The 27,409-nt window shown below is 46.0% G+C and overlaps 1 protein-coding gene across 6 annotated transcripts in view; it reads right to left on the bottom strand.

The window, feature by feature from the left end:
- The window catches only part of BMF (Bcl2 modifying factor), a 43,536-nt gene that overhangs the window by 5,832 nt on the left and 10,295 nt on the right, over positions 1–27,409 (bottom strand). For 2 of the 6 annotated variants that reach the window (XM_040411222.1, XM_040411220.1), the window contains exons 2-3: positions 19,392–19,687; positions 16,247–16,401 (exon numbers count right to left, since the gene is read on the bottom strand). In XM_040411222.1, coding sequence (XP_040267156.1) covers positions 16,247–16,401; positions 19,392–19,687 — 451 coding nt within the window. Of the gene's footprint in view, positions 1–16,246; positions 16,402–19,391; positions 19,688–23,114; positions 23,351–27,409 lie in introns of those variants that run through there. The other 4 variants (XM_040411225.1, XM_040411221.1, XM_040411224.1 and 1 more) reach the window with 3 other exon arrangements.

The raw sequence follows: 27,409 nt of genomic DNA, 5'->3' as shown, positions 1-27,409 counted from the left end.
GTTACAGCTGTGATGTGATATATCCTTCAAGCCGATGTAACCGCTGAGGCCTGTGATTGGCCGCAGACATAACGGGACCAACCCACGTCCTGGTCCTGCAGGGACCAGAAGCGGACAGGAACATAAGAGAGGATCATGGACAGGTGAGTGGTGTTTATTTGGTTCACCAGCACAATTTAGGACCATAGCGTTTGTCAGCTTTGTGGCTTTAATTTAAAAAATGAAAATCAGACTTCATATAGTACATGATGATCTCTTTCTAACAAAGCTAGGACCAGGACTGTACCTCACATGGATGCAGCTATCTCTCCATTCATTGCTCCAAAGCTGTGCAGGGGATATGCTCTTTCTGCTGCAGCTCACTTCCTATCACGACTCGGTGGCCATCTTATTTCTGCTGCAGTTCTGTCCCTGTTAGGCCACCTACAGAATAACTGCAGCGTAATACAGTAGCGGCATATCTCATTTACGCTTTGCTTCTTCATTTCATGCAGAAATTGACCTTCCGTACAAATTTAGAAATCCGCAGCATGTCAATTATGTTTGCGTTTTTAGGTGTGGATTTTACTTCTTTCCAATGAAGGGTGAGATCTGTGGCAAAACCCCATCAAATCTGCACAAAAAACCCCGCAATTATCCATTGCGTTTTTGGTGCGAAAACACACAGAAATCTGCCCAACTATTCGTGTGGATCTTCTGCACACACCCATGTGCTGCCACACCTCATGGCTGTGCTGTGTTTTTGGGGCAGCAAATAAAAAACTGACCAAAAAAACTGCATGTGGTTTTTGCAACAATATACCTGGATTTGTGATGCACTTTCTTACACCGAAGGGAAAACACACTGCAGACTTAAATTACCTTAATGTAACTTTTTGTAATTTACAGTACAGACCAAAAGTTTGGACACACCTTCTCATTCAAAGAGTTTTCTTTATTTTCATGACTATGAAGGCATCAAAACTATGAATTAACACATGTGGAATTATATACATAACAAACAAGTGTGAAACAACTGAAAATATGTCATATTTTAGGTTCTTCAAAGTAGCCACATTTTGCTTTGATTACTGCTTTGCACACTCTTGGCATTCTCTTGATGAGCTTCAAGAGGTAGTCCCCTGAAATGGTCTTCCAACAGTCTTGAAGGTGTTCCCAGAGATGCTTAGAACTTGTTGGCCCTTTTGCCTTCACTCTGTGGTCCAGCTCACCCCAAACCATCTCGATTTGGTTCAGGTCCGGTGACTGTGGAGGCCAGGTCATCTGGCGCAGCACCCCATCACTCTCCTTCATGGTCAAATAGCCCTTACTTTCAAAGTTTTCCCAATTTTTCGGCTAAATGACTGACCTTCATTTCTTAAAGTAATGATGGCCACTCGTTTTTCTTTACTTAGCTGCTTTTTTCTTGCCATAATACAAATTCTAACAGTCTATTCAGTAGGACTATCAGCTGTGTATCCACCTGACTTCTCCTCAACGCAACTGATGGTCCCAACACCATTTATAAGGCAAGAAATCCCACTTATTAAACCTGACAGGACACACCTGTGAAGTGAAAACCATTTCAGGGGTCTACCTCTTGAAGCTCATCAAGAGAATGCCAAGAGTGTGCAAAGCAGTAATCAAAGCAAAAGGTGGCTACTTTGAAGAACCTAGAAGATGACATATTTTCAGTTGTTTCACACTTGTTTGTTATGTATATAATTCCACATGTGTTAATTCATAGTTTTTATGCCTTCAGTGTGAATCTACAATTTTCATAGTCATGAAAATAGAGAAAACTCTTTGAATGAGAAGGTGTGTCCAAACTTTTGGTCTGCACTGTATGTCATTCAGTTTTGCTGCGAGTTTTCCCTTTACTGGAAGAAAAGGCGCCATAAACACAAGTATGTTTTTGCAACTGCGTTTTTTTGTGTTTTTTTTTTTTTTGCGAGGACGTGTAGCAGCACCCTGACTGTCACGGCCTCTAACAGTACATACGGTTGGTGGCAGTTGAAGGATTGAAGTGAGCATGTGCGACCACTTTAGAGATGTTATTGAGGTGGACAGAGAAATAAAGAAAAGAACAAACAGCAGGTGGCGCCATACAAATACATTTTATTGAATACCTCAGTGGTTTTACTAAATTTTTAATTACATGCAATTATAAAAGTATTCAGATCCAGGTGTCGGTTTAAAATGTACAGTATTTTTCAGCATATGCAGTTCCATAAGACCAGCAGAAAATAAATCCTGCCACATACAATTGGATGTCTTATTATGCAGATAGCATGTCCCCTAGAAGCACTGTAATACAGTGTCATATAAAGGCACCATATAGCGGTAAATTCTTATGGTTCCATAGTATGATGATATAGGGACTCCTTGTGTAACCATACTCCCTATAGGTCCGCCGTGTGAAAAGAGGCCTCAGAGAGTTAAAATGTGCCCCAAATACATGTTAAGGAAAGGAAACCATCAGCAGCTCCTTGAAAAAGCTTTTACCTTCCTCGCCTATTTAACGTTGTGCCAAGTACTAGACCCTTTTATTAGATAAATCAGTGAATATCTGAGATGTGCAGCTGCAGACCTTTCTGAAAGTCGCAGGCTGGAGGCTGAGCTGGGATCCATCTGTAAGTGATTTTACACTCTGCAGGTCACGGGGTTAATCTTCAACTGAAACCGCACTGCTGAGCCAGCAAAACCGGGTTTTCCACAGTATGAAAACAGAACCGTCCCCCTCCCCCTGACACCGGCGTCACCCTCATAATACAATGCCTTTATATATTCTGACACTGTACTATAATTTACAGTCCATGCGGGATATGGATGCAGCGTACACAGACTTTTTATATACCAGCGTTGTACACGAAGGGAAGTCAAAAAATAAAGTCTCCGCTGAAATCAATGGATGGAAACACATATCTAAGAGATTGCATACCCAAGCTTGGATGAATCGAGTCTGGCTGCTCTCCGCTTGCTCCAGGGGTCACTTTTGGAACCACCACTGGGACCTGCACCTATCTGCCATTGGTGGCATATCCTAGAGATGCCACCAATATCTCAGATGAGGCAACCCCTTTAACAAACACTCCCTGCGACCTATAATGAGTTTTTAATACTGATGACCTATCCTCTGGATCGGTGGGGGTACGACACCCGGGACCCCTGCCGATCAGCTGTTTGAGAAGGCAGCGATGCTCCTGTGAGCGCTGTGGCCTTCTCTCTGCTTTCCCTAGGCCGAGTGACAACATGTTCTTGTGTCACGTGACCTAGGCGCAGCTCAGCGCCATAGAAGTGAATGGCACTGAGTACAATACCAAGCACAACCACTATACAATGTACGGCGCTGTGCTTGGTGAGCTAAGAGAAGGCTGCAACACTCACAGGAGCGCTTCTGCCTTCTCAAAGCAGCTGATTGGCGGGGGTCCGCTACCGATCAGATACTGATGACCTATCCAGAGGATAAAATTCCTGGAAAACCCTTTTAAAGTGATATATTCAGACAAGCCTATACTGTGCAGCGAGCCCCTGAGGAGCAGGTGGAGAGGATGGGAGTGGTAGTGGCCCCGATGAAGTGTTGTGTACTCCCTAGGGAAATGCAATAATGAAGAATGAGTTCAAAAGTCAACGTATAAAAGTCTCTTTACTAAGTGCAACGTAGAACTACACATGCATTCATTAGCAGAAGTTAACAAGTGCTTTTTTCTCTGGTACCAGTGGGATTATGGAGGCACTGCGGATGGTGACAATTTTTACGCTTAGCTGGTAGTGGGCACCTAACAGCAGTGTCTTCAATGCTGGTGGTAGCGGTTCACTCTGCTGTCTAGTGTCTCACGATTTGACCTGAGGAACATCTGCAGTAGCTTCCTCTGGAGAATCAGGAGCAGGAGCTCTGCAGTGTGCTTCCTCTCCCCTCTGTCTCTGGACAGGGACTCCTCCTCTTGGCAAAAAGCAGGACCAACCCACTCCTACTAAGAGGAGAGGAACCGAGTGGTTAACCCTGCTCCTTGCCAACCTTTGCCATACCTTCCTTGCTGGGAACTACGTCCAATAGCAAACAATAAAATACATAACAATGGAATACAATAACTATATATGAGATTGTAGTACCCCCAGTATGTTTGTATCTTATAATCTATTGTATATTCTATCTACTCCTGTGCTCTTATGTAAACCCCTAGTTGTTGGGAGAAGTATTAGGAAATAGTCAAAGGTCAAAACATAAATCTGCTTCGTCATGTTCACACCATACAGGAAATCCACCAGTTATCAGATAAGACCTTTAGACTTGTCATTATGCACTGAAAACACACACGAGACTTAGTATTTTCCCTGTAAACAGATAATGATATCATCATAATCAAATGAATTTTACTCATTTTGTAGTAAAAAATTTTTTTTCAATCGGTCTTTATTAAAAATGTTTAACAGCTTTTCCTCTACAGCTTTCACTTTCAGTGCATCTGCAGGCTGCTTTTTATCTCACATCCGACTGATTGATTTATAGGTCTTATTTTTGAACTCCTGACAGCTCCTGAACGTGTATTTAAAGGCTATGTACACCTTTGGGTGCAATTTTTTATTTTGAGCTAAAAATCATTATTTCAATTGGTCAAAAATATGGAATCCTTTTTTGTGTACAGAGCTGACATACTCTACTAGTTGCCTGTAGATTTTTTGTCTTTTCCGCCATCTGGGGAGCAGACAGACTCCTTATTTCTGCTCTCTCACATTATAAACACTCATTATAGCTCAGTTCTTACTGATAAGAATGTGGCTTAAATAAGTGTTTATGACCTCTTAGTAGTTTAGAGATAAAGGGCACAAAGTGAAAGTACCAGTCACACAGTTAAAAAAAACATTAAACCCTTTGTGACCGAATGGCTCAATATTTTTAATAAAGGCCAATCGAAAATATGATTTTTGGGCAAAAATGAGTAAAATGCAATCATCAACAGAAATTGCCTCCAAAGGTGTATATAGCCTTTAAAGAGGTTGTCCGGTTTCAGAAGGAAACCGGACAACTCAGGGTATTGACCTGTAATAAAGAATAGATGATTACTTACCTGATAGACCCCACATCGCTGCTCCGGTTCCTCCACCAGAGCTCCGTTTTTTGCTGCTGTGGCAGTGATGTCACATTGACAACAGGTGACTGCTGCAGCCAATCATTGACCTCAGCAGAGCACTGAAGAGGCCAGTGATTGGCTCTAGCGGGCAAATGTGATGTCACTGCTGCAGTCCTGCCGGGAAAACCAACATGGGATCTGTTAGATAAGTAATCATCAATTCTTTATTACAGGTCACCTGAGCTTTTCAGTTTCCCCTTGAAACCGGACAACTCCTTGAAAGGGGTATAATAAAGAGAAATATTGGCATGCAATACTTTTTTTCAGTCTAAAATAACGTATCTCTGACAGAAATGGCTCAAACATTTGCCAAATGTGCACAGAATCCGTTTTTTTTTTACAGGATCCGTTTTTTTTCTGACGGCCAAATAAATTACGATGATGTGAAGTCTGCCTAACCTGAACTGCTTGTCCCCGGTGCCCATCCCCGGGCTATGTAAACATCCCGCCTCTGTGTCTGCCATGTCAATGGGAACCAAAATAGTGGCAGCTGCGTGGTCTAATCATGTGACCGCTTTCTTAGCTGTGTATCGCCGCATCGACTACTACTGTGCAGAAGAGGATGCAGTGAGGGATGGTGGAAGAGAGTGGTCATGTGATTGAACCACGTCAGTACTAAGACAGCATAGGATTTCAGTCTCCAAATATAAACAAGATACTTTCCATTCACTGACTGCAAGCATTGACTGGTCTTATCGTTGGTCGGGTCTCATTAAAGCCCAAAAGGACCCCAAGAAGACTAAAGCCGTTTCCAATCTCAGAATATAAAGAAGACTCTTTCTGTTCACTGATGGCAAGCAGAAACCTTGGAAACATCAAGACTTTTTCATTACATGTATACTACCTTTTTTTATTTTATTTTTTATTATAAGACTGGACAACCCCTTTAAGTGTTGGATTCACAGCTGAGATCCTGGGTCCTCCTTTTCTTGACGAGCTGCGAGCGTTTACACAAGAGACCGAGCACAAAAAGTTCAACCAAACAAAGGAGGCAATGAAACCAATTCATTGCCCTTAGGCTAGCCCTAACTCAGCCGGCTGGAAATGCATGAAAAGTCAGAAGTCAGGTGGTGCTGGAGGTGCATTGTGGGTAGTGACATCTCTCATGACTCAGAAGCTAAATATAGAGAGCGATATAAACAGGGAGGGGACGGCGGCCACAAGACACACACAGCCCTGCTGTCCTCCTCCTCCCCCACCACTCACTACAGCCCCTCTAAAGACTGGTAGATAGCGGATCACCTAAAAATATGTGACTGGCAGGATCTTGTGCAAAAAAAGTCTACAAGTATAGTGAATTTAGCTGTGTTAGTGTATGTAACACTCAGACCAAGAGTGAGGATACCATAGGTGCCGCTACACAGGGGTCCCATAGGCGAGGGGACCCACCGCCATCAGCTGCACAGGGGTCTCATAGGCGAGGGGACCCACCGCCATCAGCTGCACAGGGGTCTCATAGGCGAGGGGATCCACCACCATCAGCTGCACAGGGGTCTCATAGGCAAAGGGACCCACCACCATCAGCTGCACAGGGGTCTCATAGGCGAGGGGACCCACCACCATCAGCTGCACAGGGGTCTCATAGGCGAGGGGACCCACCGCCATCAGCTGCACAGGGGTCTTATAGGCAAAGGGACCCATCGCCATCAGCTGCACAGCGGTCTCATAGGCGAGGGGATCCACCGCCATCAGCTGCACAGGGGTCCTATAGGCGAGGGGACCCACCGCCATCAGCTGCACAGGGGTCTCATAGGCGAGGGGATCCACCGCCATCAGCTGCACAGGGGTCTCATAGGCGAGGGGACCCACCACCATCAGCTGCACAGGGGTCTCATAGGCGAGGGGACCCACCGCCATCAGCTGCACAGGGGTCTCATAGGCGAGGGGATCCACCACCATCAGCTGCACAGGGGTCTCATAGGCGAGGGGACCCACCACCATCAGCTGCACAGGGGTCTCATAGGCAAGGGGACCCACCGCCATCAGCTGCACAGGGGTCTCATAGGCGAGGGGACCCACCACCATCAGCTGCACAGGGGTCTCATAGGCGAAGGGACCCACCGCCATCAGCTGCACAGGGGTCTCATAGGCGAGGGGACCCACCGCCATCAGCTGCACAGGGGTCTCATAGGCAAAGGGACCCACCGCCATCAGCTGCACAGGGGTCTCATAGGCGAGGGGACCCACCACCATCAGCTGCACAGGGGTCTCCTAGGCGAGGGGATCCACCACCATCAGCTGCACAGGGGTCTCATAGGCGAGGGGACCCACCGCCATCAGCTGCACAGTGGTCTCATAGGCGAGGGGACCCACCACCATCAGCTGCACAGGGGTCTTATAGGCAAAGGGACCCACCACTATCAGCTGCACGGGGGTCTCATAGGCGAGGGGACCCACCACCATCAGCTGCACAGGGGTCTCATAGGCAAGGGGACCCACCGCCATCAGCTGCACAGGGGTCCCATAGGCGAGGGGACCCACCACCATCAGCTGCACAGGGGTCTCATAGGCGAAGGGACCCACCGCCATCAGCTGCACAGGGGTCTCATAGGCGAGGGGACCCACCGCCATCAGCTGCACAGGGGTCTCATAGGCAAAGGGACCCACCGCCATCAGCTGCACAGGGGTCTCATAGGCGAGGGGACCCACCACCATCAGCTGCACAGGGGTCTCCTAGGCGAGGGGATCCACCACCATCAGCTGCACAGGGGTCTCATAGGCGAGGGGACCCACCGCCATCAGCTGCACAGTGGTCTCATAGGCGAGGGGACCCACCGCCATCAGCTGCACAGGGGTCTCATAGGCGAGGGGACCCACCGCCATCAGCTGCACAGGGGTCTCCTAGGCGAGGGGATCCACCACCATCAGCTGCACAGGGGTCTCATAGGCGAGGGGACCCACCGCCATCAGCTGCACAGTGGTCTCATAGGCGAGGGGACCCACCGCCATCAGCTGCACAGGGGTCTCATAGGCGAGGGGACCCACCGCCATCAGCTGCACAGGGGTCTCATAGGCGAGGGGACCCACCGCCATCAGCTGCACAGGGGTCTCATAGGCGAGGGGACCCACCGCCATCAGCTGCACAGGGGTCTCATAGGCGAGGGGACTCCCCGCCATCAGCTGCACAGTGGTCTCATAGGCGAGGGGACCCACCGCCATCAGCTGCACAGGTGTCTCATAGGCGAGGGGACCCACCGCCATCAGCTGCACAGGGGTCTCATAGGCAAAGGGACCCACCGCCATCAGCTGCACAGGGGTCTCATAGGCGAGGGGACCCACCACCATCAGCTGCACAGGGGTCTCATAGGCGAGGGGACCCACCACTATCAGCTGCACAGGGGTCTCATAGGCAAAGGGACCCACCGCCATCAGCTGCACAGGGGTCTCATAGGCGAGGGGACCCACCGCCATCAGATGCACAGGGGTCTCATAGGAAAAGGGACCCACCGCCATCAGCTGCACAGGGGTCTCATAGGCGAGGGGACCCACCACCATCAGCTGCACAGGGGTCTCCTAGGCGAGGGGATCCACCGCCATCAGCTGCACAGGGGTCTCATAGGCGAGGGGACCCACCGCCATCAGCTGCACAGGGGTCTCATAGGCGAGGGGACCCACCGCCATCAGCTGCACAGGGGTCTCATAGGCAAAGGGACCCACCGCCATCAGCTGCACAGGGGTCTCATAGGCGAGGGGACCCACCACCATCAGCTGCACAGGGGTCTCATAGGCGAGGGGATCCACCGCCATCAGCTGCACAGGGGTCTCATAGGCAAAGGGACCCACCGCCATCAGCTGCACAGGGGTCTCATAGGCGAGGGGACCCACCGCCATCAGCTGCACAGGTGTCTCATAGGCGAGGGGACCCACACCATCAGCTGCACAGGGGTCTCATAGGCGAGGGGACCCACCACCATCAGCTGCACAGGGGTCTCATAGGCCAAGGGACCCACCGCCATCAGCTGCACAGGGGTCTCATAGGCGAGGGGACTCCCCGCCATCAGCTGCACAGTGGTCTCATAGGCGAGGGGACCCACCGCCATCAGCTGCACAGGTGTCTCATAGGCGAGGGGACCCACCGCCATCAGCTGCACAGGGGTCTCATAGGCAAAGGGACCCACCGCCATCAGCTGCACAGGGGTCTCATAGGCGAGGGGACCCACCACTATCAGCTGCACAGGGGTCTCATAGGCAAAGGGACCCACCGCCATCAGCTGCACAGGGGTCTCATAGGCGAGGGGACCCACCGCCATCAGCTGCACAGGGGTCTCATAGGAAAAGGGACCCACCGCCATCAGCTGCACAGGGGTCTCATAGGCGAGGGGACCCACCACCATCAGCTGCACAGGGGTCTCCTAGGCGAGGGGATCCACCGCCATCAGCTGCACAGGGGTCTCATAGGCGAGGGGACCCACCGCCATCAGCTGCACAGGGGTCTCATAGGCGAGGGGACCCACCGCCATCAGCTGCACAGGGGTCTCATAGGCAAAGGGACCCACCGCCATCAGCTGCACAGGGGTCTCATAGGCGAGGGGACCCACCACCATCAGCTGCACAGGGGTCTCATAGGCGAGGGGATCCACCGCCATCAGCTGCACAGGGGTCTCATAGGCAAAGGGACCCACCGCCATCAGCTGCACAGGGGTCTCATAGGCGAGGGGACCCACCGCCATCAGCTGCACAGGTGTCTCATAGGCGAGGGGACCCACACCATCAGCTGCACAGGGGTCTCATAGGCGAGGGGACCCACCACCATCAGCTGCACAGGGGTCTCATAGGCCAAGGGACCCACCGCCATCAGCTGCACAGGGGTCTCATAGGCGAGGGGACCCACAGCCATCAGCTGCACAGGGGTCTCATAGGCGAGGGGACCCACCACTATCAGCTGCACAGGGGTCTCTTAGGCAAAGGGACCCACCACCATCAGCTGCACAGGGGTCCCATAGGCAAAAGGACCCACCACTATCAGCTGCACAGGGGTCCCATAGGCAAAAGGACCCACCACCATCAGCTGCACAGGGGTCCCATAGGCAAAGGGACCCACCACTATCATAGAAACAAGGGTAGGCCATAAAAATCAGATGGTGGAAGAGGCCTCTTCCTAGACCAGTGATGTCACGTTCATTGGTTACATGACTAAGACGGAGCTCAGTCGCATTCAAGTATGGCGCTGTGCTTGGTGAGCTGTGAGGAACCTGTAGCGCCCACTGGTGCAGCCTCTTCAAACAGCTGATTGGAGGCGATGATGGGTGTCTGAGCCTCACTGACCAGATATTGATGATCCTGAGGATTGGTCATAAATATTCTACTCCCAGAAAACCCATTTAATGATACCAAAGACATTTACACACCTACACATCCATATAATGTTCCTCACAAAAACCCTCTTCTGCCTATGTCCACAACTGGAGTAGAAATGCAGAGATATCACAATAGAAGACAGCCTAGCAATGAAGACAATCACTATTGTCAAGTGACCATAAAAGAACAAGACCCAGTAATGCACTATACGTGGCAGCAAATTGCATATATCAGGGGCTGACATACCGCCTGTGCAGGGGTAGAGTGGGGGAAATTACTATGTGGGGAGAAATTACTATGTGGGGGCAAATTACTATATGGGGGCAGTGTGAGGGGAAATGACTATGTGGGGGCAGTGTGGGGGGAAATGACTATGTGGGGGCAGTGTGAGGGGAAATGACTATGTGGGGGCAGTGTGGGGGGAAATGACTATGTGGGGGCAGTGTGGGGGGAAATGACTATGTGGGGGCAGTGTGAGGGGAAATTGACTATGTGGAGGCCGTGTGAGGGGAAATTACTATGTGGGGGGAAAATAGCATCTGATATGGGGGCCTAAGAATCTCATAAATATAGAATGTGTCGGCAGATAAGAACCATTTGGCCCATCTAGTCTGCCCAATATACTGAATACTATGAATAGCCCCCGGCCCTATCTTATATGAAGGATAGCCTTATGCCTATCCCATGCATGCTTAAACTCCTTCACTGTATTTGCAGCTACCACTTCTGCAGGAAGGCTATTCCATGCATCCACTACTCTCTCAGTAAAGTAATACTTCCTGATATTACTTTTAAAACTATGCCCTCTTGTAGCAGTTTTTCTTCTTTTAAATCTTCTCTCCTCTTTTACCTTGTTGATTCCCTTTATGTATTTAGCAGTTTCTATCATATCCCCTCTGTCTCGTCTTTCTTCCAAGCTATACATGTTAAGGTCCTTTAATCTTTCCTGGTCTGTTTTATCCTGCAATCCCTGAGGGGGGCTGAGTATCGATATGGGGGCCTTAGCATTTCATATGGGGGTCTGAGCATCTGTTATGGGGGTCTAAGGATCTTATAAGGGGGTCTGAGGATCTGATATGCAGGTCTGAGGATCTGATATGGCGGTTTGATTTAAGGTTTGATATGGGGGTCTGATCTGAAAGTAAGGGGGTATTTTTTGTATTGTCACATATTATAGGGGGTAATTTTGTACTGTTGCACATTATAAGGGGGCATTCTTCTACTGGTATACATTATAAGGAGAATTATTAATACTGGGGGACTACGGGGAACATGATTACTGGTATGGGCACTATGGGGGCATTATTACTTTGGAGTCACAATAGCGACATTTGTATATTGGGGGCACTGTTAAGGGCTCATTCAGATGGCCGTATGCTGTCCGCAAAAATGCGGATCCGTTTTTTTGCGGACCCATACACTTCAATGGGGCCACGTCCTGATTTTTACTCACAAGTATAGGACATGTTTCATTTGTTTTGCTGAGCCATAGAACAGAAGAAAAGGGCCCTATAAAAGTGAATGGAACAGTATCTAATCCGCAAAAAAATGCATCCGCAATTTTGCGGACAGTATACGGCCGTCTGAATGAGCCCTTACACTGAGTGCTCTCTGGAAGATAATTATTGCTATTGGTGGGACTTCGGGGAACACTATTAATGTGGGGGGAACCCTGCCACAGTATCAGCTTAGCGCAATTATTTTTGGGGGACATTATGGATACACTATTAGTGTCAAAAATACTATTTCATGGGAGCAGTTATTTTTATGTTATTAGTTTATTATTGTTATTTTATTTACAGTGCCTTGCAAAAGTATTCACCCCCTTGACTTTATTCCTATTTTGTTACATTACAGCCTTAAGTTCAATGTTTTGTTAATCTGAATGTTATGTGACGGATCAGAACACAATAGTCTAAGTCGGTGAAGTGAAATGAGAAAAATATATAATGAAAACTATTGTTTAGAAATAGAAAATTGGCATGTGCGTATGTATTCACCCCCTTTGTTAGGAAGCCCATAAAAAGCTCTGGTGCAACCAATTACCTTCAGAAGTCACATAATTAGTGAAATGATGTCCGCCTGTGTGCAATCTAAGTGTCACATGATCTGTCATTACATATACACACCTTTTTTGAAAGGCCCCAAAGGCTGCAACACGTAAGCAAGAGGCATCACTAACCAAACACTAACCAAGGAACTCTCCAAACAAGTAAGAGACAACGTTGTTGAGAAGTACAAGTCAGGGTTAGCTTATAAAAAAATATCCAAATCTTTGATGATCTCCAGGAGCACCATCAAATCTATCATAACCAAATGGAAAGAACATGGCACAACAACAAACCTGCCAAAAGACGGCCGCCCACCAAAACTCACGGACCGGGCAAGGAGGGAATTAATCAGAGAGGCAGCACAGAGACCTAAGGTGACCCTGGAGGAGCTGCAGAGTTCCACAGCAGAGACTGGAGATCTGTACATTGGATGACAATAAGCCGTACTCTCCATAGAGCTGGGCTTTATGGCAGAGTGGCCAGAAGAAAGCCATTACTTTCAGCTAAAAACAAAAAGGCACGTTGTGAGTTTGTGAAAAGAAATGTAGGAGACTCCCAAAATGTATGGAGGAAGGTGCTCTGGTCTGATGAGACTGAAATTGAACTTTTTGGACATCAAAGAAAACGCTATGTCTGGCGCAAACCCAACACATCACATCACACAAAGAACACCATCCCCACAGTGAGACATGGTGGTGGCCGCATCATGCTGGGGGGATGGGACTGGGAAACTGGTCAGAGTTGAGGTAAAGATGGATGGTGCTAAATACAGGGATATTCTTGAGCAAAACCTGCACCACTCTGTGCGTGATTTGAGGGTAGGACGGAGGTTCACCTTGCAGCAGGACAATGACCCCAAACACACGGCTAAAGCAACACTTGAGTGGTTTAAGGGGAAACATGTAAATGTGTGGGAATGGCCGAGTCACAGCCCAGATCTCAATCCAATAGAAAATCTGTGGTCAGACTTAAAGATTGCTGTTCACAAGGGCAAACCATCCAACTTGAAGGAGCAGGAGCAGTTTTGCAAGGAGGAATGGGCAAAAATCCCAGTGGTAAGATGTGGCAAGCTCATAGAGACTTATCCAAAGCGACAGTGATTGCCGCAAAAGGTGGCTCTACAAAGTGTTGACTTTAGGGGGGTGAATAGTTATGCACATTTACTTTTTCTGTTACTTTGTCCTATTTGTTTGCTTCACAATAAATTAAATGATGCAAATCCTCAAACAATACATGTTAATTCCAGGTTGTATGGCACAAGTCAAGGGGGGTGAATACTTTTGCAAGGCACTGTATATGTCAGCTTTTTATTAAACTCTGCAGAGACAAGAGATGCGTGAAATAAATCATCATGGTGATCTGGTCTGAATGAAGACGAAGAGAATGCCTACATCAGAGAAGACATCACTGGTAGGGTTGAGCGAACCCGAACTGCAAAGTTCGGGTTCGTACCGAACTTTGCGAGTTCGGGTACCCGGACCCAAACCTGAACTTTTTACTGAAGTTCGGGTGATTTCATTATTTTCCATTATAACATGGTTACAATGGAAAATAATAGCATTCTTAGGATAGAATGCTAAACAAAATGGCCAACGAGGGGTTAAAAAAAAAATTCACCTCATCCACTTGATCGCGCAGGTATCCTCTTCTTTCTTCAGGACCTGCAAAAGGACCCACAGTGACATCATCGCAGGTCCTTTTGCAGGTCCTGAAGAAAGAAGAGATACCTGCGCGATCAAGTGGATGAGGTGAGTTTTTCCTTATTTGACTTTAATGGGGTCCGGGTTCAGTTTTCGGTTCAAGCTCGGGTCCCGAACCCGAACTTTGACCTTTCGCTCATCCCTAATCACTGGATGTAAGAGGTATGTGGCACTGTGTTACCCTGGATGTTTTGTATCTCTGTATGTAATGGTTTCCAAGTATGTATTTAACAGTAGGGCTGAAGGGAAGAGGTTAGGTTAAGAATTTGGTTGGGGATTAGAATTTTTGCCTCTGGCAACAGAAAGTCTAGGTGCACCCCTGCCCCTTGCCACAAAGAGCAAAGGGGGGGGGGGGGCAGACTCATTCTTTGCACAGGGGCCCTCTGCTGTGTCCGCTCCTGGTATATATCATATACTCATAAGACAGTTACCACCACAATGACAATCTGAAAGAAGAGACAGAATAAAATTGAAATATGATCACCAATGATAAAGTCCTGGAAACCCCATGTAACACTGACAGCCTATCCTCAGCATAGGCCATCAATGTTTAATTGTGGGCTTTTGCACAGGTAGACTTTGATGGGCCATCTTAATTCCTAGAAAACCTCTTTAACCACCTAACTGTTTTACCGGAGTCCAGCTCCGGCAGTGGGAAAAGTAGCTAACTGGAGGGGGAGGGCTGCTTTAGATGCTGCTATCTCCTGAATGGTAGCAGCTAGAAACATGCAACTGGTCTTGTTTGAAAGCTGACAGCTAAAGTCCAAGCAACAAAGGATAAATCACTGTTAGAAATCAAGTCAAGAATAATCGCACTTTCAGCTGCATTTACTGCATTCTGATTTCTATCAGTGATACCTTCCTCTGTACTGAACGTATTCTGGTATTGTCTGAAAGTTTGGAATGTCTGCTTTCAAACAAGACCAGTGCATGTTAGGAGGTAGCAGCATCTAAAGCAGCCCTCTCCCCTCCGGTTAGCTACTTCTCCCACTGCTGGAGCTGGACTCTGGCAAAACAGTTAGGTGGTTAAACGTGTGAGTCCTTACCTACACAAGACTTTATAAAATGCTGTAGATGCCTAGAGGGAAGCGAGGACGAATGATGAATCAAGATATAGAATAAGGCCCCATTCACATAACCGTAGTGTGAGATCTCTGGATCCATGTGAGGTACAGGGCTGGTTCTAGCTTTGTTAGAAAGAGATTGTCATGATTTTAATTTTGTACATTAATCATGGCATAAGGGCTTACATTTTTTAAGTATTGTCCAATAATGTATGGCCAGTTGGCATACATTGCCAAAAAATTTCAAAAACTCATCCTGTCTGGCCTCTGTTTCTCATTAGAGGTAGAGCTTATCTGAGGTTCTTCTAAGACCTGTAGATATTTTCTGATCAATAAATCTACATGCAAAAATCTATTCTCTAGAGGAAGTTCTGTGCCCTTTGCTCTTCTCTATGTTTGAAGATGCAGAAAATTGTTTCGTTTTTCTTTTTTAAGATGTTCCATGTAAAATATTGTGCAATTTTGCCTTTGTAAAACCTGTTCTATAACTTTTCCTAAAGAACATTTTTATTTGAATTGCAAAAACTACATGGCAAGAGCTTCTTCACTTGCAGTATGAGCACAAGTAAAATCTACTCGAGCCCATTCCCTCCACTTCTTCTGCTCTAGGTATGTACAAAATACTAGTGGAGACCCCTTCGACCGCAGGACAAGCAAGGAACGCTGCTTGTCCAAGCAGAAGATCCAAGCTGCATTTATGGATAATAATCATGTTTATGACGGCAACATCAGTGATACTTGGCCAAACACAGTGGTCAATTATCATTACAGCCACTACCGAATCGTAACCATAATTGACCAGGGTGCATATAATATTCAAACAAAATGGGACCTGAACCTCCTGCAATTTAGGATTCAAAATTTGGAAGGTCTGTTTACAAGAAGCCATCTTAGATAACTACGAGGTGACATCATCACAGCATGTTCAACTCACCTTCATCAGTATGCAATATTAGTAGTGGTATTTTTATGTTCACCGATCTATGCCAAGACTACTAGTTTAAAGAAACATTTGATTTTACCCTCTGTAGATGAAGTCTGTGGAACTGATCTCCAATGCACTGTAACTTTCGAGCAATCCGGCGCTCAGAATTGTGCTCCTGCCTCAGATGACCTGTCTCACTTCCAAACCGCAGGGTTAAGTTTGTAGGTGGGTGTAAGAGATATCCAGCATTTCCTACAACACAGAGACACCACTATTAAAGTCCAACTATGTAAGAAAGACATAAGCTTATATTAACCATAAATGCACAGAGATATAAGCAACACAAACATCCAAGCGGTATAAATCAGTGTAAAACCACACAAATTTACAGCAAACCATGGCTTCCTCATCTAACAAGCAAAAAACAATATGGAGTTGGACAACCTCTTTAAGCTGCAAAATAGCTCTCCTCCACGACCAAGGAAAACTGTCTTTCAAGTGCCACCTATTGAGAGTAGCTTCCTTGTGAGTCAATGTCTAGCCTTTTAAGAGGCCTTCAACATTACTAAAGGTATGAGCTCAACCAGAATCTTCTCCATATGGAAAAGAAAACCGTCCGCCGACAACTAACCGTCCGCCGACAACTGTTTCAGGGTTTTTGCCCATCATCAGTGCAGAGCAGGAACTAGTTGGGGAGTGAGAGGTCTGTGGCATGGGTATGAGGGGACAAAGTTTCTCCTTGAGGAAAGCGCCAAGTTGCTGTAATGTTGGGTGACTGGATAGCAGGCAGTCAAAGCTAATGTGCCTCTACTGTTAACAATAGGTTACTACCTACTTAAAGGGGTTGTCTGAGTGTTTAAAGGGGTTGTGCAGCCAGTACATATTGATGAACTATCAATATCTGATCGATGGGGGTCCAACTACCAGCACCCCCGTCGATCAGCTGTTTGATGAGGAGGCAGCACTTGTGTGAGGGCTACTTGCTCTTCAAGAAGACACTGCATGTCATCTCAGAAGTCTCAGTGGCACAGTGTAATTGCAAGTGCTTGTTCTGAATGGGACGAGCACTTGTAATTACACCATGTTGCCGCTGCTGCAAGTGGGACAACGAGCAGTGTAATCTTGAAGAAGAAGCAGTGCTCGTATGAGCGCCGCATCCTCTTCAAACAGCTGATCAACAGGGGTGCTGGGAGTTGGACCTAGGTCATCCATATCAAGATTCTTGAAAACCCCTTTAAAATGTCCCTTCTTATGTTGGAAATAGGAGACCATCAGCTTCCTACGGCAAAGGCAAAGCTTGCTGCAGAAAAAGGCTGAAAGACTATCAAAGGAGATCCATGACCATTATGAGTGCTTTGACATGGATTGACTCAGGGATATCCTATCTATTCTCTAATGCATGGGAAAATTAACCTATCAGTAAGTGGATTCCATATGATTTGTATCTTACAAAGTGATGTACATATGGGCAACAAGTTTTTCTACACAGTAGAGAACCAAAACTAGCACTGATCTTGGCACAAGTCCAATGTCTCTAATAAGAACCACATTATTTTCCATCTCTACGTTACATGGGCAGCCTGTGCCAATGATCATTTTACAGACTTGTTTCGGAAATATAGAGTCACAGACATTACACAGTCATTAGACATTAAACAAAAATGCAATACAAAGATACAAATAATCTAGACCCCAATTGTTTATCAGGAAATTGTGATGGTCACAAAACGGGAAAGTTAAGAAGTGCTAGGATCTCAGGTCAGTTGGTGCTTAATATCAGGTTAGAGGTTGAGGACATCAGGGATCTCTGCTTTTCCTGTTTTGGATGCAATTAACCTTGAATGTCAGAGCCCTATGAACAATACTTAGGAAATGTCCTTCTAAAACCTAATATCTGAACACTATAAAAAAACAACAACCTAACAATGCGTCTGCACACGAGATTTGTCATAGATCTCCATACAGCAGTATCTACCATGCAATTATGCTTGAAGATGTTAAAGCCTACAATTGTTAGAGGTGTTGGCTTATGCATAAATGCCAAAGAAGAAGCATAAGCAGCTGCTAGGGGCCTGAGGACCAACACGATAATGAAGGGAAACAGCTAGAGGGTTATACAGCTACTCTTTACCCTCAAATGCTGGACAAGGGGTTCAGATAACAACAAGAACTAGATTGTCGAATCTGGGGTTAGTGTTGTATGATATCATAAGCCAGAAGAAAAGCACAGCATTCAGTTCAATTTGTGCTGTAAACCTTGGGTATGAAGTAACACCCCTGAGGTATGAGATTTTCAATATGGCTCCTCATAAATATTGATTAAAGGGGTTATCTAGGATTTTTTTTATTTAATTATCCCACCCAGTGGTATATGTTCCCTGCCTCCTGGTTCCAGCACCATGGCTGTCCTTATAGAACTTGCAGTTCCTGCCTGTCCACGTCCTGCACAGAAGGGATCAGGTGCCCACTGCAGCCAATGACATGATGTATCATGTGACCTAGTGATGTGATGCATGGGAGACACATCACTGCTGCACCCAGTCATTAGCTGCAGCAGGCGCGTGGCCCCTGCCAAATATGAAGCTTATCCTCGGGTTCCAGAGCTTGGCAGCAGTGGTGTGGGACCCAAGGAGCCGAAACCCAGCAGCGGGGAGCAGGAAAGTGTGCTTTCCTCCACAGGTCCAGCGATGTGGGAGGGTCTGACCAAAAGGCCCCCGAATGTGGACAACCCCTTTGAAGTCTCCATTCCTGTTCATTCATTTTACTATAAATATAGTATCTGCTTCCTCTATATCTGATCCCCTAACCAGTTGGCCTCCCTTTTTACTTTTGACCCACAGTGAACGTAATTTGTCAAAGCCATTATCGTACAAATCTACAAGCTCCAGCGTAAGGATCGTGTCAAGATCAGTAAGCCGGTCAGACATGATCAGACAATCTGCTTTGTGGAGAAGTTTCTATTGTATTGTTCATATAAAACCAATAAAAGCACGAGTACAAAGAAATTTAAGATTGCTTTTGCCCCACTGCAGAAGTGGTCTTCTTTTTGGATTTGTAATGGAACATCATAGTTGGTAAACACATCCACTTTGCCTGGAAACCCATTACAAGTCAAATGGTCCATTGGTTGATGTTTAGACCCTCATACAACGGGTCCAGTACAGTGAAAAGCAAACTATTATACAACGGTGCAACTTGTCGCTGACACAATGGGCACATACCCAAGACGATATGTCTCTTACCATAGAAAAGTCTCTGTGGAGGTTCTGAAACGCCACATGGTAACATGACATCACCATTAAGAGAAGAAGGCTCTAAGGTCTGAGTAGCTTTGTCTTTGGACTCTGTAATCCTGCATCCTGGACCACAGCAGTGAGATACAGTGAAGAGATGGAACCGGCCCAGGAGACAATTGTACGGAGGGCTCGGACTGAACATTGAAGTTGATGACGTTAAAGGTTCCCTGGAGAACTCAAAATCATCTGGATAAAACACATCATCATCCAGCTCATCTGAACTCCATCTATGCTCCATCCTGCTGGAGAAATGAAACATATATGCATTACTATTTCAACCAGCAGGCTATAACATTGGCATATTAACACTAACAATTTAATGGAAGGACAAGATCAAGAACAAGATTGCAAGAACTCTGCTACCACTAGATAACCTCGGGACACGAACATCTGCGTAAACATTATAAAAATTCAGTTGCACAATATTGCACAATATTTAGACTGGGTTACAGAACGTCTGTGGCCTGCCATGGACACATGGGAGGGAATTAGATTTTCACACGACGGAGTGAATGGGCTGTATACAGTAAGGAGGTTGTCTACCACTGGAAGTGATGGCATTTCCATTTCTGATCACTTCATCCCAACAGTGAGCCTCCACTGATCCTCAGAATTAAGCAGGTGGATAAGACCCGAACTGGAAAAAAATATCTTCCCAAGGCAATTGTATTGTTCATGGGATGGATAAGGGGGACTCCTTAAAAAAACGGTACCCCAGCACTGGGACCTCTCATTCTGGAGAACAGAGATCTCAGGAACCCTGACATCCACAGTCCTGATAATATACAAATGAGAAGTAGAGGCATACACAGCTCTCATAGGACCCCATAGAAAGACTTAGTATGGCCCCCCCTGCCCTTAGTATGCGTGCGCCAGTCACTCTCAGACAGTACAGAAGGCAAAGCGTAATGCCCCAGATCTCTAATCTGAATAAAAAAGTTGCCTTTGACCTATTCACAATAGACAATTGGCATGAATACATTAATAAATCCCCTGCTTCTTTTCTATTACAAAGCTGGCTGCCTGCAGCCACCCCTAGGGGGAGCTCCGCACATAGAATGTATACAATTACCACTGAAGCTGTAATAATCTCTTTGCATTGAGTTCCCCCTAGTGCCCGCTGCTTAAAAATACAGTGTTTTCACCTCCGGAAGAGAAGAAGTAGTTCAGTCCTGGGCTCCTGGGCTTTGTAGCAGTCGCGTGATCTGCCTCTATTGAAAGTAGACCACTGGGTAGAAGTTTATGAGAGATACAGAAAAAATCAAGCAAGCAGCATTCTCCCAATAGGTGAGGGTCCCAGTGGTGCAGCCCACAGTTATCCATCATTTATGACATATCTTATTGATGGGGGTGTTGGTTGTCAGACTCCCAATGATCTGATATTGATGGGTAATCCTGACTATCTCCATGTGTTAAGATGACCATACACCTTAATCATTTGAACGAGTTACTCGTTCTGACTCTCCCACCCATACACACATGTTTTTAATGGGAGAGGCATGTCTCCTGTAAGATCAAAGGATTCTGCAGATTAAAATCTAACATGTCCAATCCCTCTTTCCTTCGACATCTGCTGTCGGGGGAGAGTTCGGACACCCCCATACACTTTAAATTATGATCTGGTCCAGATATTATGAGCAGGTTTGGGCCTGAAGGTCTACATAACAAAATGTAATTTTTGGAATTCTGTTGGTTTGACATGAGTATTTATACCCTCATACTTACCAACATGTAGAGGTAAAATTGGGGACATTTAAGCCCCACCCCCTTAACAGTCTATTTTGGGCAAAATCGGGAGAGTTGCCAGCTCTGTACCCTAACTGCTTGAATGAAGCTATTAATGAGTGTATACGTGAGCACATTGATGTGGATGGTCACTGGGGTCCACCCAATGTCACAGAAGATGCAGCAGATAGTGTTGTTAGGAGGATATTAGAGTCATTTAACTGAAACTTCAAGCACAGAAGTAAAATATAATTTGTTTTCACATTTAACATACAAATTAATTAACTAAGGCGCTTTGAGACATTTGTGTATATTAGAGTCTAGTTTTTATGGGATGTATCCAGCGTAAACACAGTTTCAATGATTAGAACCTGGTTCCTCCAACAACAAGATCGCCATCAGGGGAACATATGTGGAAATGCTATCAGAGGACCAGGAGAAGAAATCCAAAAAACTCAGGCTCACTGCTATTAATCATCCCATGGTACCTGCACAATGGTCCTATTATTGACATGCAAAGACAGTGCCCACCAGTATTTGCTTTCTAGACCCCCTTGACACATAAGAAAAGACTGCTCAGCCAATCAATGACCACAGCAGTGACTTGTGTTAGCCACGATTGGCGGATCGGGCAATTCTTGCATGTCAAGAGGGGCTAGGAAGTAGAAAGCGGCTGGGTCAGGAAGCACTGGAATGGGAGAAGCAGGGGATTGGTAAGGTGAATACGATTCACTTCATTATTTTCCACCTTATTTTTAAAAATATTTAATTGACCGGACAGCTCCTTTAAGTAATTACCCAAGTATCCCTCAAAATGATTTTCAAGATGGTGGATGGGAAGTACAGATGCAGTACCCCAGTACCCTGTTTTAATGCAATGTTATGTTATGTTTTGCCATCCTGTGCAATGTTTGCACTGTACACCAGCAGGTGAGGTATGGTTGACAGTAGGGATGGGGTTAACCATCCCATTCCTCCCCTCTTGGTAGGAGTGGGCTGGTCCTACTTCCTGTCAAGAAAGGGCAGAGCTATAACAGCAAGTGAGGAGTGATGGCGCATGACCATCTGCTCCATAGGGTCTCAGGGACCAGAGATCCAGCTCCATCTGTGAGGAACACTACTCCAGGGAGACTGCAAGGTTCAGGGTTAGATATTCTTCAAAGCTACAGCGTTTACAGTCAGCAGAGTGACCAGCAACCCCAGCTATCCAGACCCAGTTGTAGGTGAGGGGAAACATGTTAAGACACCCATCACCATAGTTCAGGCAAACTACAAAAGCCTGCATTTCACAACGGACACTTACAGCCACAAGTGCCAGCTTATTGCTGTTAGCCATAAATTCAGGGGAGAGAGATCAGCGAGATAGCATACCAGAGGTGCCGTTATCAGTTAGTTTGCCAGCCATCATCTGGAGAGATAAATGGCACTGTATACAACTACTCCTGTTTTGCACTGAGTAAAGAGAGAATTTTATTCTACTAATTCTGGCCTGATTCCTTATACCTCCTTTTCACTGCACCTATGCCAGGGGAGCAACAACCTGAGGGAGTACACCATGACACATCATCTCATCAGGCCTATCCTCTGCACTGGCTCTTCAGGCTCTCACTGCACAGAGCCCAAATGGCCCTAACATACTACTGATGGTAGCTGAGATGGGTTGTGCTTGCTACTAGAGAATCTCGAGGCTGAACACAGAAAGGGGCTCAAAAAGTGAAATCTGTCATCACCGAACCCTGTTCACACACGGATCCCAACCCCTGTAATAACTACATATTTTTTTACTGGACATTAGGGCGTATTATCACTTACTGTATACAAAGACTGCAGAGTCAGCCTCATCATATTACTATCTCCACGCATTCAGCTTCAATAAAGTCTACAATGCTCCAAACAGACAGTCCTGGGTATATTTAGATTTAATACTACCCACGCATACAGTACCTAGTAATCCAGTATGATTGTAACGTGCCAATACTCGGATGCTTATCTTGCTACAGGCCGGTGTTCTTCCTCACATGACTGGCCCTGTACATTTACATCAGTAACAAGAGGAAGTGAACTCTAGATTGTAATCTGCGTTTACTTCTTTCTGAGCTTTCTGTCAAAAAGATATTACACATGGTACTTTTGAAAGGTGAGAATTCTTTTTGGCACTTCGTTTCCATTCGGATTTGCCACTGAAATGGAGAAATATTGTGATGTAGATATGATTTGTACATTTACAACTACAGGTCCATACTACCAGTAGCCAAAATGGCACCAAAAAATGAATACACTGGACACCTAGTTATGAGTCTGACAAGAGAGAGGACATATCACATAGGACTCCATAGAAAAATGTATTATGGGCCCCTTGACGTGGAACATAAAGTGCATCTCCCCAGATTTATGGAGAAGTTATAGTTTCTTTTTTATTGAGGAAGACATTAGTTGTAAAAAAAAAATCGTCACCACCTCACCCACTTTATCCCACTTTAATAAATATGGCGCTCATTATGAACACCATATTTCTCAATGCATTTATACCATAAAGTCATAGATAAATTTGCTTTCTTTCACACAGTATATTATAAAACTGGCTACCTGCATCCACCACTAGGGGGAGCTCACTGCATAGGAGTGTATACAGTTACTAGTGAAACCAATGAAAGCTGTAGAATCTCACTGAGCTCACCTTAGTGGGGGCTGATAGAAAATGCAGTGAATCTACAGTGTATATCAGGAATGGAAGGAGCAGTTCACAGTGGGCCCTCCTTCCTCCTAGGCCCCATAGCAGTGACAAGGTCTGCCTTTATGTCATGCCCTGCTCAGGCTATGTGCGGAGGTCTGCCAGATTAGCAGCACGTGTGTGTAGCCTTTTGTTTTGTTTTGGAGTTGAGCTATATCCGCCTCCCTTCAGGTGCACTGGGTGGGGTCGTTGGTTTGAGTTTAAATTATACCCACTCCCAGTGTCCTGTGCGGGTTATAGCTTCTGTCTGGCTCTGTGAAAGGAAGAAAGGAAAGATTTGCTGTTCCTGCTCAGAAAAGATAAGTTGGTTTTTGTTTTCTTGTGGTTGGCTGTCTAGGCTGTTAGAGAGATGCCTGCCCCTTCCAGGTTCTGAGGGAGCAGGCTGCCTCTATCCCCCTTTCACCATCTTAGGGATTTTAGGGAATTTTCAGCCCAGGCACGAGGACATGTTATTCCCACCTTCAGGGTCTGAACATGGGCATAGAAGTATAGGGAGAGCTGGTAGGGATTTGTCAGGAGGTGACCTTGATCCCCAGATTCTCGCCTAGAAACTCTATCACCGGTACGCCACTAGGATGTATTCTTAAGGAAAGCTCTTCCCCCGCCCCTCAGGACAGTGATTGACACGCTACACAAACAGTAGTCAGTGTATTCTTCTAGTTTTCATAATAGTTTTTGTACTTTTTGGGCTACCTGTAGCTGTTATATGCTGCTCTTATATAGGACCAAGGGGTTCTCAGGGCTACAGATATTGAAGATCTATTCTCAGGATGGCTAATCAATATCAGATCAATCGGGGTCTGACACCCAGCACCTCCACCAATTAGCTGGTTTGGGCAACTGTCCAGTGTACAGAGCAAAATCAGAAAGCTCCTACTGTGTAGTTTCTGCCACCAGAATGGGAGCTGAGCTGCAGTACCCTACACGGCCACTACACTGTGTATGGAGCACTCTGCTTACAGATCCGTACACTGTAGTTGCGGCTGCCCGAAACAGCTGATCGGTGGAGGTGCCCCACTGATCTGAATTTTTCAAAAACTAGCAAGCAATGGCTTTTTTTGCAGGTTCCTATCAGGGAGGTAGCTAATGGCTCATGGGCCCTGGTGCAAGAGTTCAGCTTGGGCCCCCCCCCCTTCCCTCAGTGCTTTGTGGCCAGGGGCAGGAAGCGCATAGCCTTCGTGCTGCCCGAGGCTAAAATTGAAACGTCCTCCCTGCCCCCTTCCCTTGAGCCAGAGATGTAACTTGACCATCATGGACTTTCTATAATAATGGTGTCTTCTTATGCACCACAAGGGTCTTTGGGCCCACTCAGGCTCCTGGGCCCGGTAGCGACTGCTACCTCTGCACCCCCTATAGCTACGCCCCTGGTTCCTATTATACATGTCATGAAATATGGTCTATTTAAAGGAAAACTCCAGTGGTAACTGGAGTTGTAAAGTATCTGCAAAGTTTTCCCTTATTCTGGGCAAAAACAGAATTTTGCCTATACTCCGAGGGCTGTTTTTTTCTGGGAAGGGAAGTTATCAAATACTGAAGTTTGTAGAAGTTTATGTCAGATTGTGAAAGGTGTGGAGTAATTTATTGTAGCTGGAGCCAAGTGTGCCAGCTCTGTGCAATATCAGGCGGGCGACTAGCTGAGCCACGTGACTCACTGTCTGCCGGAGCATGCGGGTTCAGACAGTCGCTTGTATTTCATCCAGCAGGATATGATGAATATTTCTTAACATCATAACAGAAAAATCTGAACAGAATTGGACTCTTTCTTAAAGGAGCACTAAACCTAGTAATGAATACTAAAAATTAACAAGAAATATAGTTACCCCCACCGTTTGTGCACTTTCTGCAGGATCCTGACAATAACATTCATGTAGAAATCCTGCTGAGAACACAGAGATGGTTCCATCTTTGGCATTGCCAAGACAGAGGGGCTTAAATGGTCACAGTTGCTTCAACAAACTATCAATAGTACAGCTGAATATAAGAAACATTGTAATATATCTTATCAGAGAAAATGCCTTTTTTCTCCCTCCCCCTCCTAAAGTCCATCTTGGAGACAACCTCACTGAAGGATCAGATGATATCCTACCCGCAGAAATCTATGGAGAGGGGAGGATGAGAAGGAGTAAGAATGCTTACACAGGGGCATACATGCTGCCTATAGATGTCCATGCTGATAATTGGAGACCATGACAGTTCTCTCTGATAGGATATATTACAAAGTTTCTTATATTCCCCTGTTCTTTTGATTTGTACAAAGTTTATTGAAACAACAGTTACCATTTAATAATCAGTTTGATTTACTGCAGATAGGATAGAGTAGGGAGACTCCTGCTTCAGCCACTTGTCAGTTGTCAGCTAATTTTATATATTTTATATCCGTTTGCACAGCAGTACATGTCATGCGCAGCCGCCCTCCGTTCATTTATATGGGGCCTCCGAAAATAACCGAGCGGTGGCCGGACACGCACGGTGTGGTCCCATTTACTTCTATGGGGTGAGCGCTTGGTGGTGGCCGGACCGGAGTCCTCCAACCACTGCTTTGCCTGCTCCGTTCTCGATATAGGTGCGGGTCCCAGTGGTGGGACCCGCACCTATCAGACAATGCGATATGCCCCCATTGTCTCAGATGAGACAACTACTTTAATTCTCAGGCTCCTCTTCTGCAATCCAAGATGGCCACACCACTTCTCAGACTATCTGGTGCACCCCTGGAAATGTAATTGAAGTGTGTAGCTTATGTGGGACCGGGTGCATGAGGAAAATGATAATACTATACTGTACACCCTATGATGCATGTCCATACCTTGTTCTTTGTGCCTGGATCAATAGAAATGTCTGGAACAGGTCATTTAACAATAAAGAATAAAATACCGGTAGATAAGAAAAATCGAATTACTAATTTATAGCAGCTTATTGACTTGAACGTCCAACACTGAATAGATAAGCACTATAACATGAACATAACCTCTGGCATCCTTATCATTGGAGGTGGTTTACCTGAGAAAAGTACAATAGGGTTTTTCCAGTTATGTGTACATACTGTTAAACCTACAAATTGTGCAATGGAAAATTCTGCAACTTTCTAATGTTCTTTGTGTTTCCATTCTCCTCACCATATTCAGGATCTGGTTGTTTTTAGAAGAGCAACTAAGCCATTTATGGAACATTTGTGGTTAAAGCCCTTAAAGTAGCAGTAACTGTAGAAAACATACAGAAACATACACTATCTTGAAAACTGTGACTGTATACTGAGAAGTCCCACATATGGGTCCCAGGAGATCAGCCATTTTCCTTACCCTCCTTCCTATGTTTCAATATAGGTTGGCTGGCTGCAGAAGGAGCCTTCCTCCACTGCCCTTTCCCAATAAGACAGCAGGAATACTAAGCCCCACCCCCAAGGAGCAGCAGAAAAGGTTTGCAGACTGAAAAACTTACTTTTATCATTTATTTTTAAGATTACTGCCCCTCTAAGAGGGCACACATGCAGCTGGCAAATACTATTATGGGA

The sequence above is a fragment of the Bufo bufo genome, chromosome 11 (genome assembly GCF_905171765.1).
Source record: "Bufo bufo chromosome 11, aBufBuf1.1, whole genome shotgun sequence".
Lineage (NCBI taxonomy): Eukaryota > Metazoa > Chordata > Amphibia > Anura > Bufonidae > Bufo > Bufo bufo.
The sequence above is the reverse complement of the archived record's forward strand: the minus strand, read 5'-3'. Positions and strand labels throughout refer to the sequence as shown.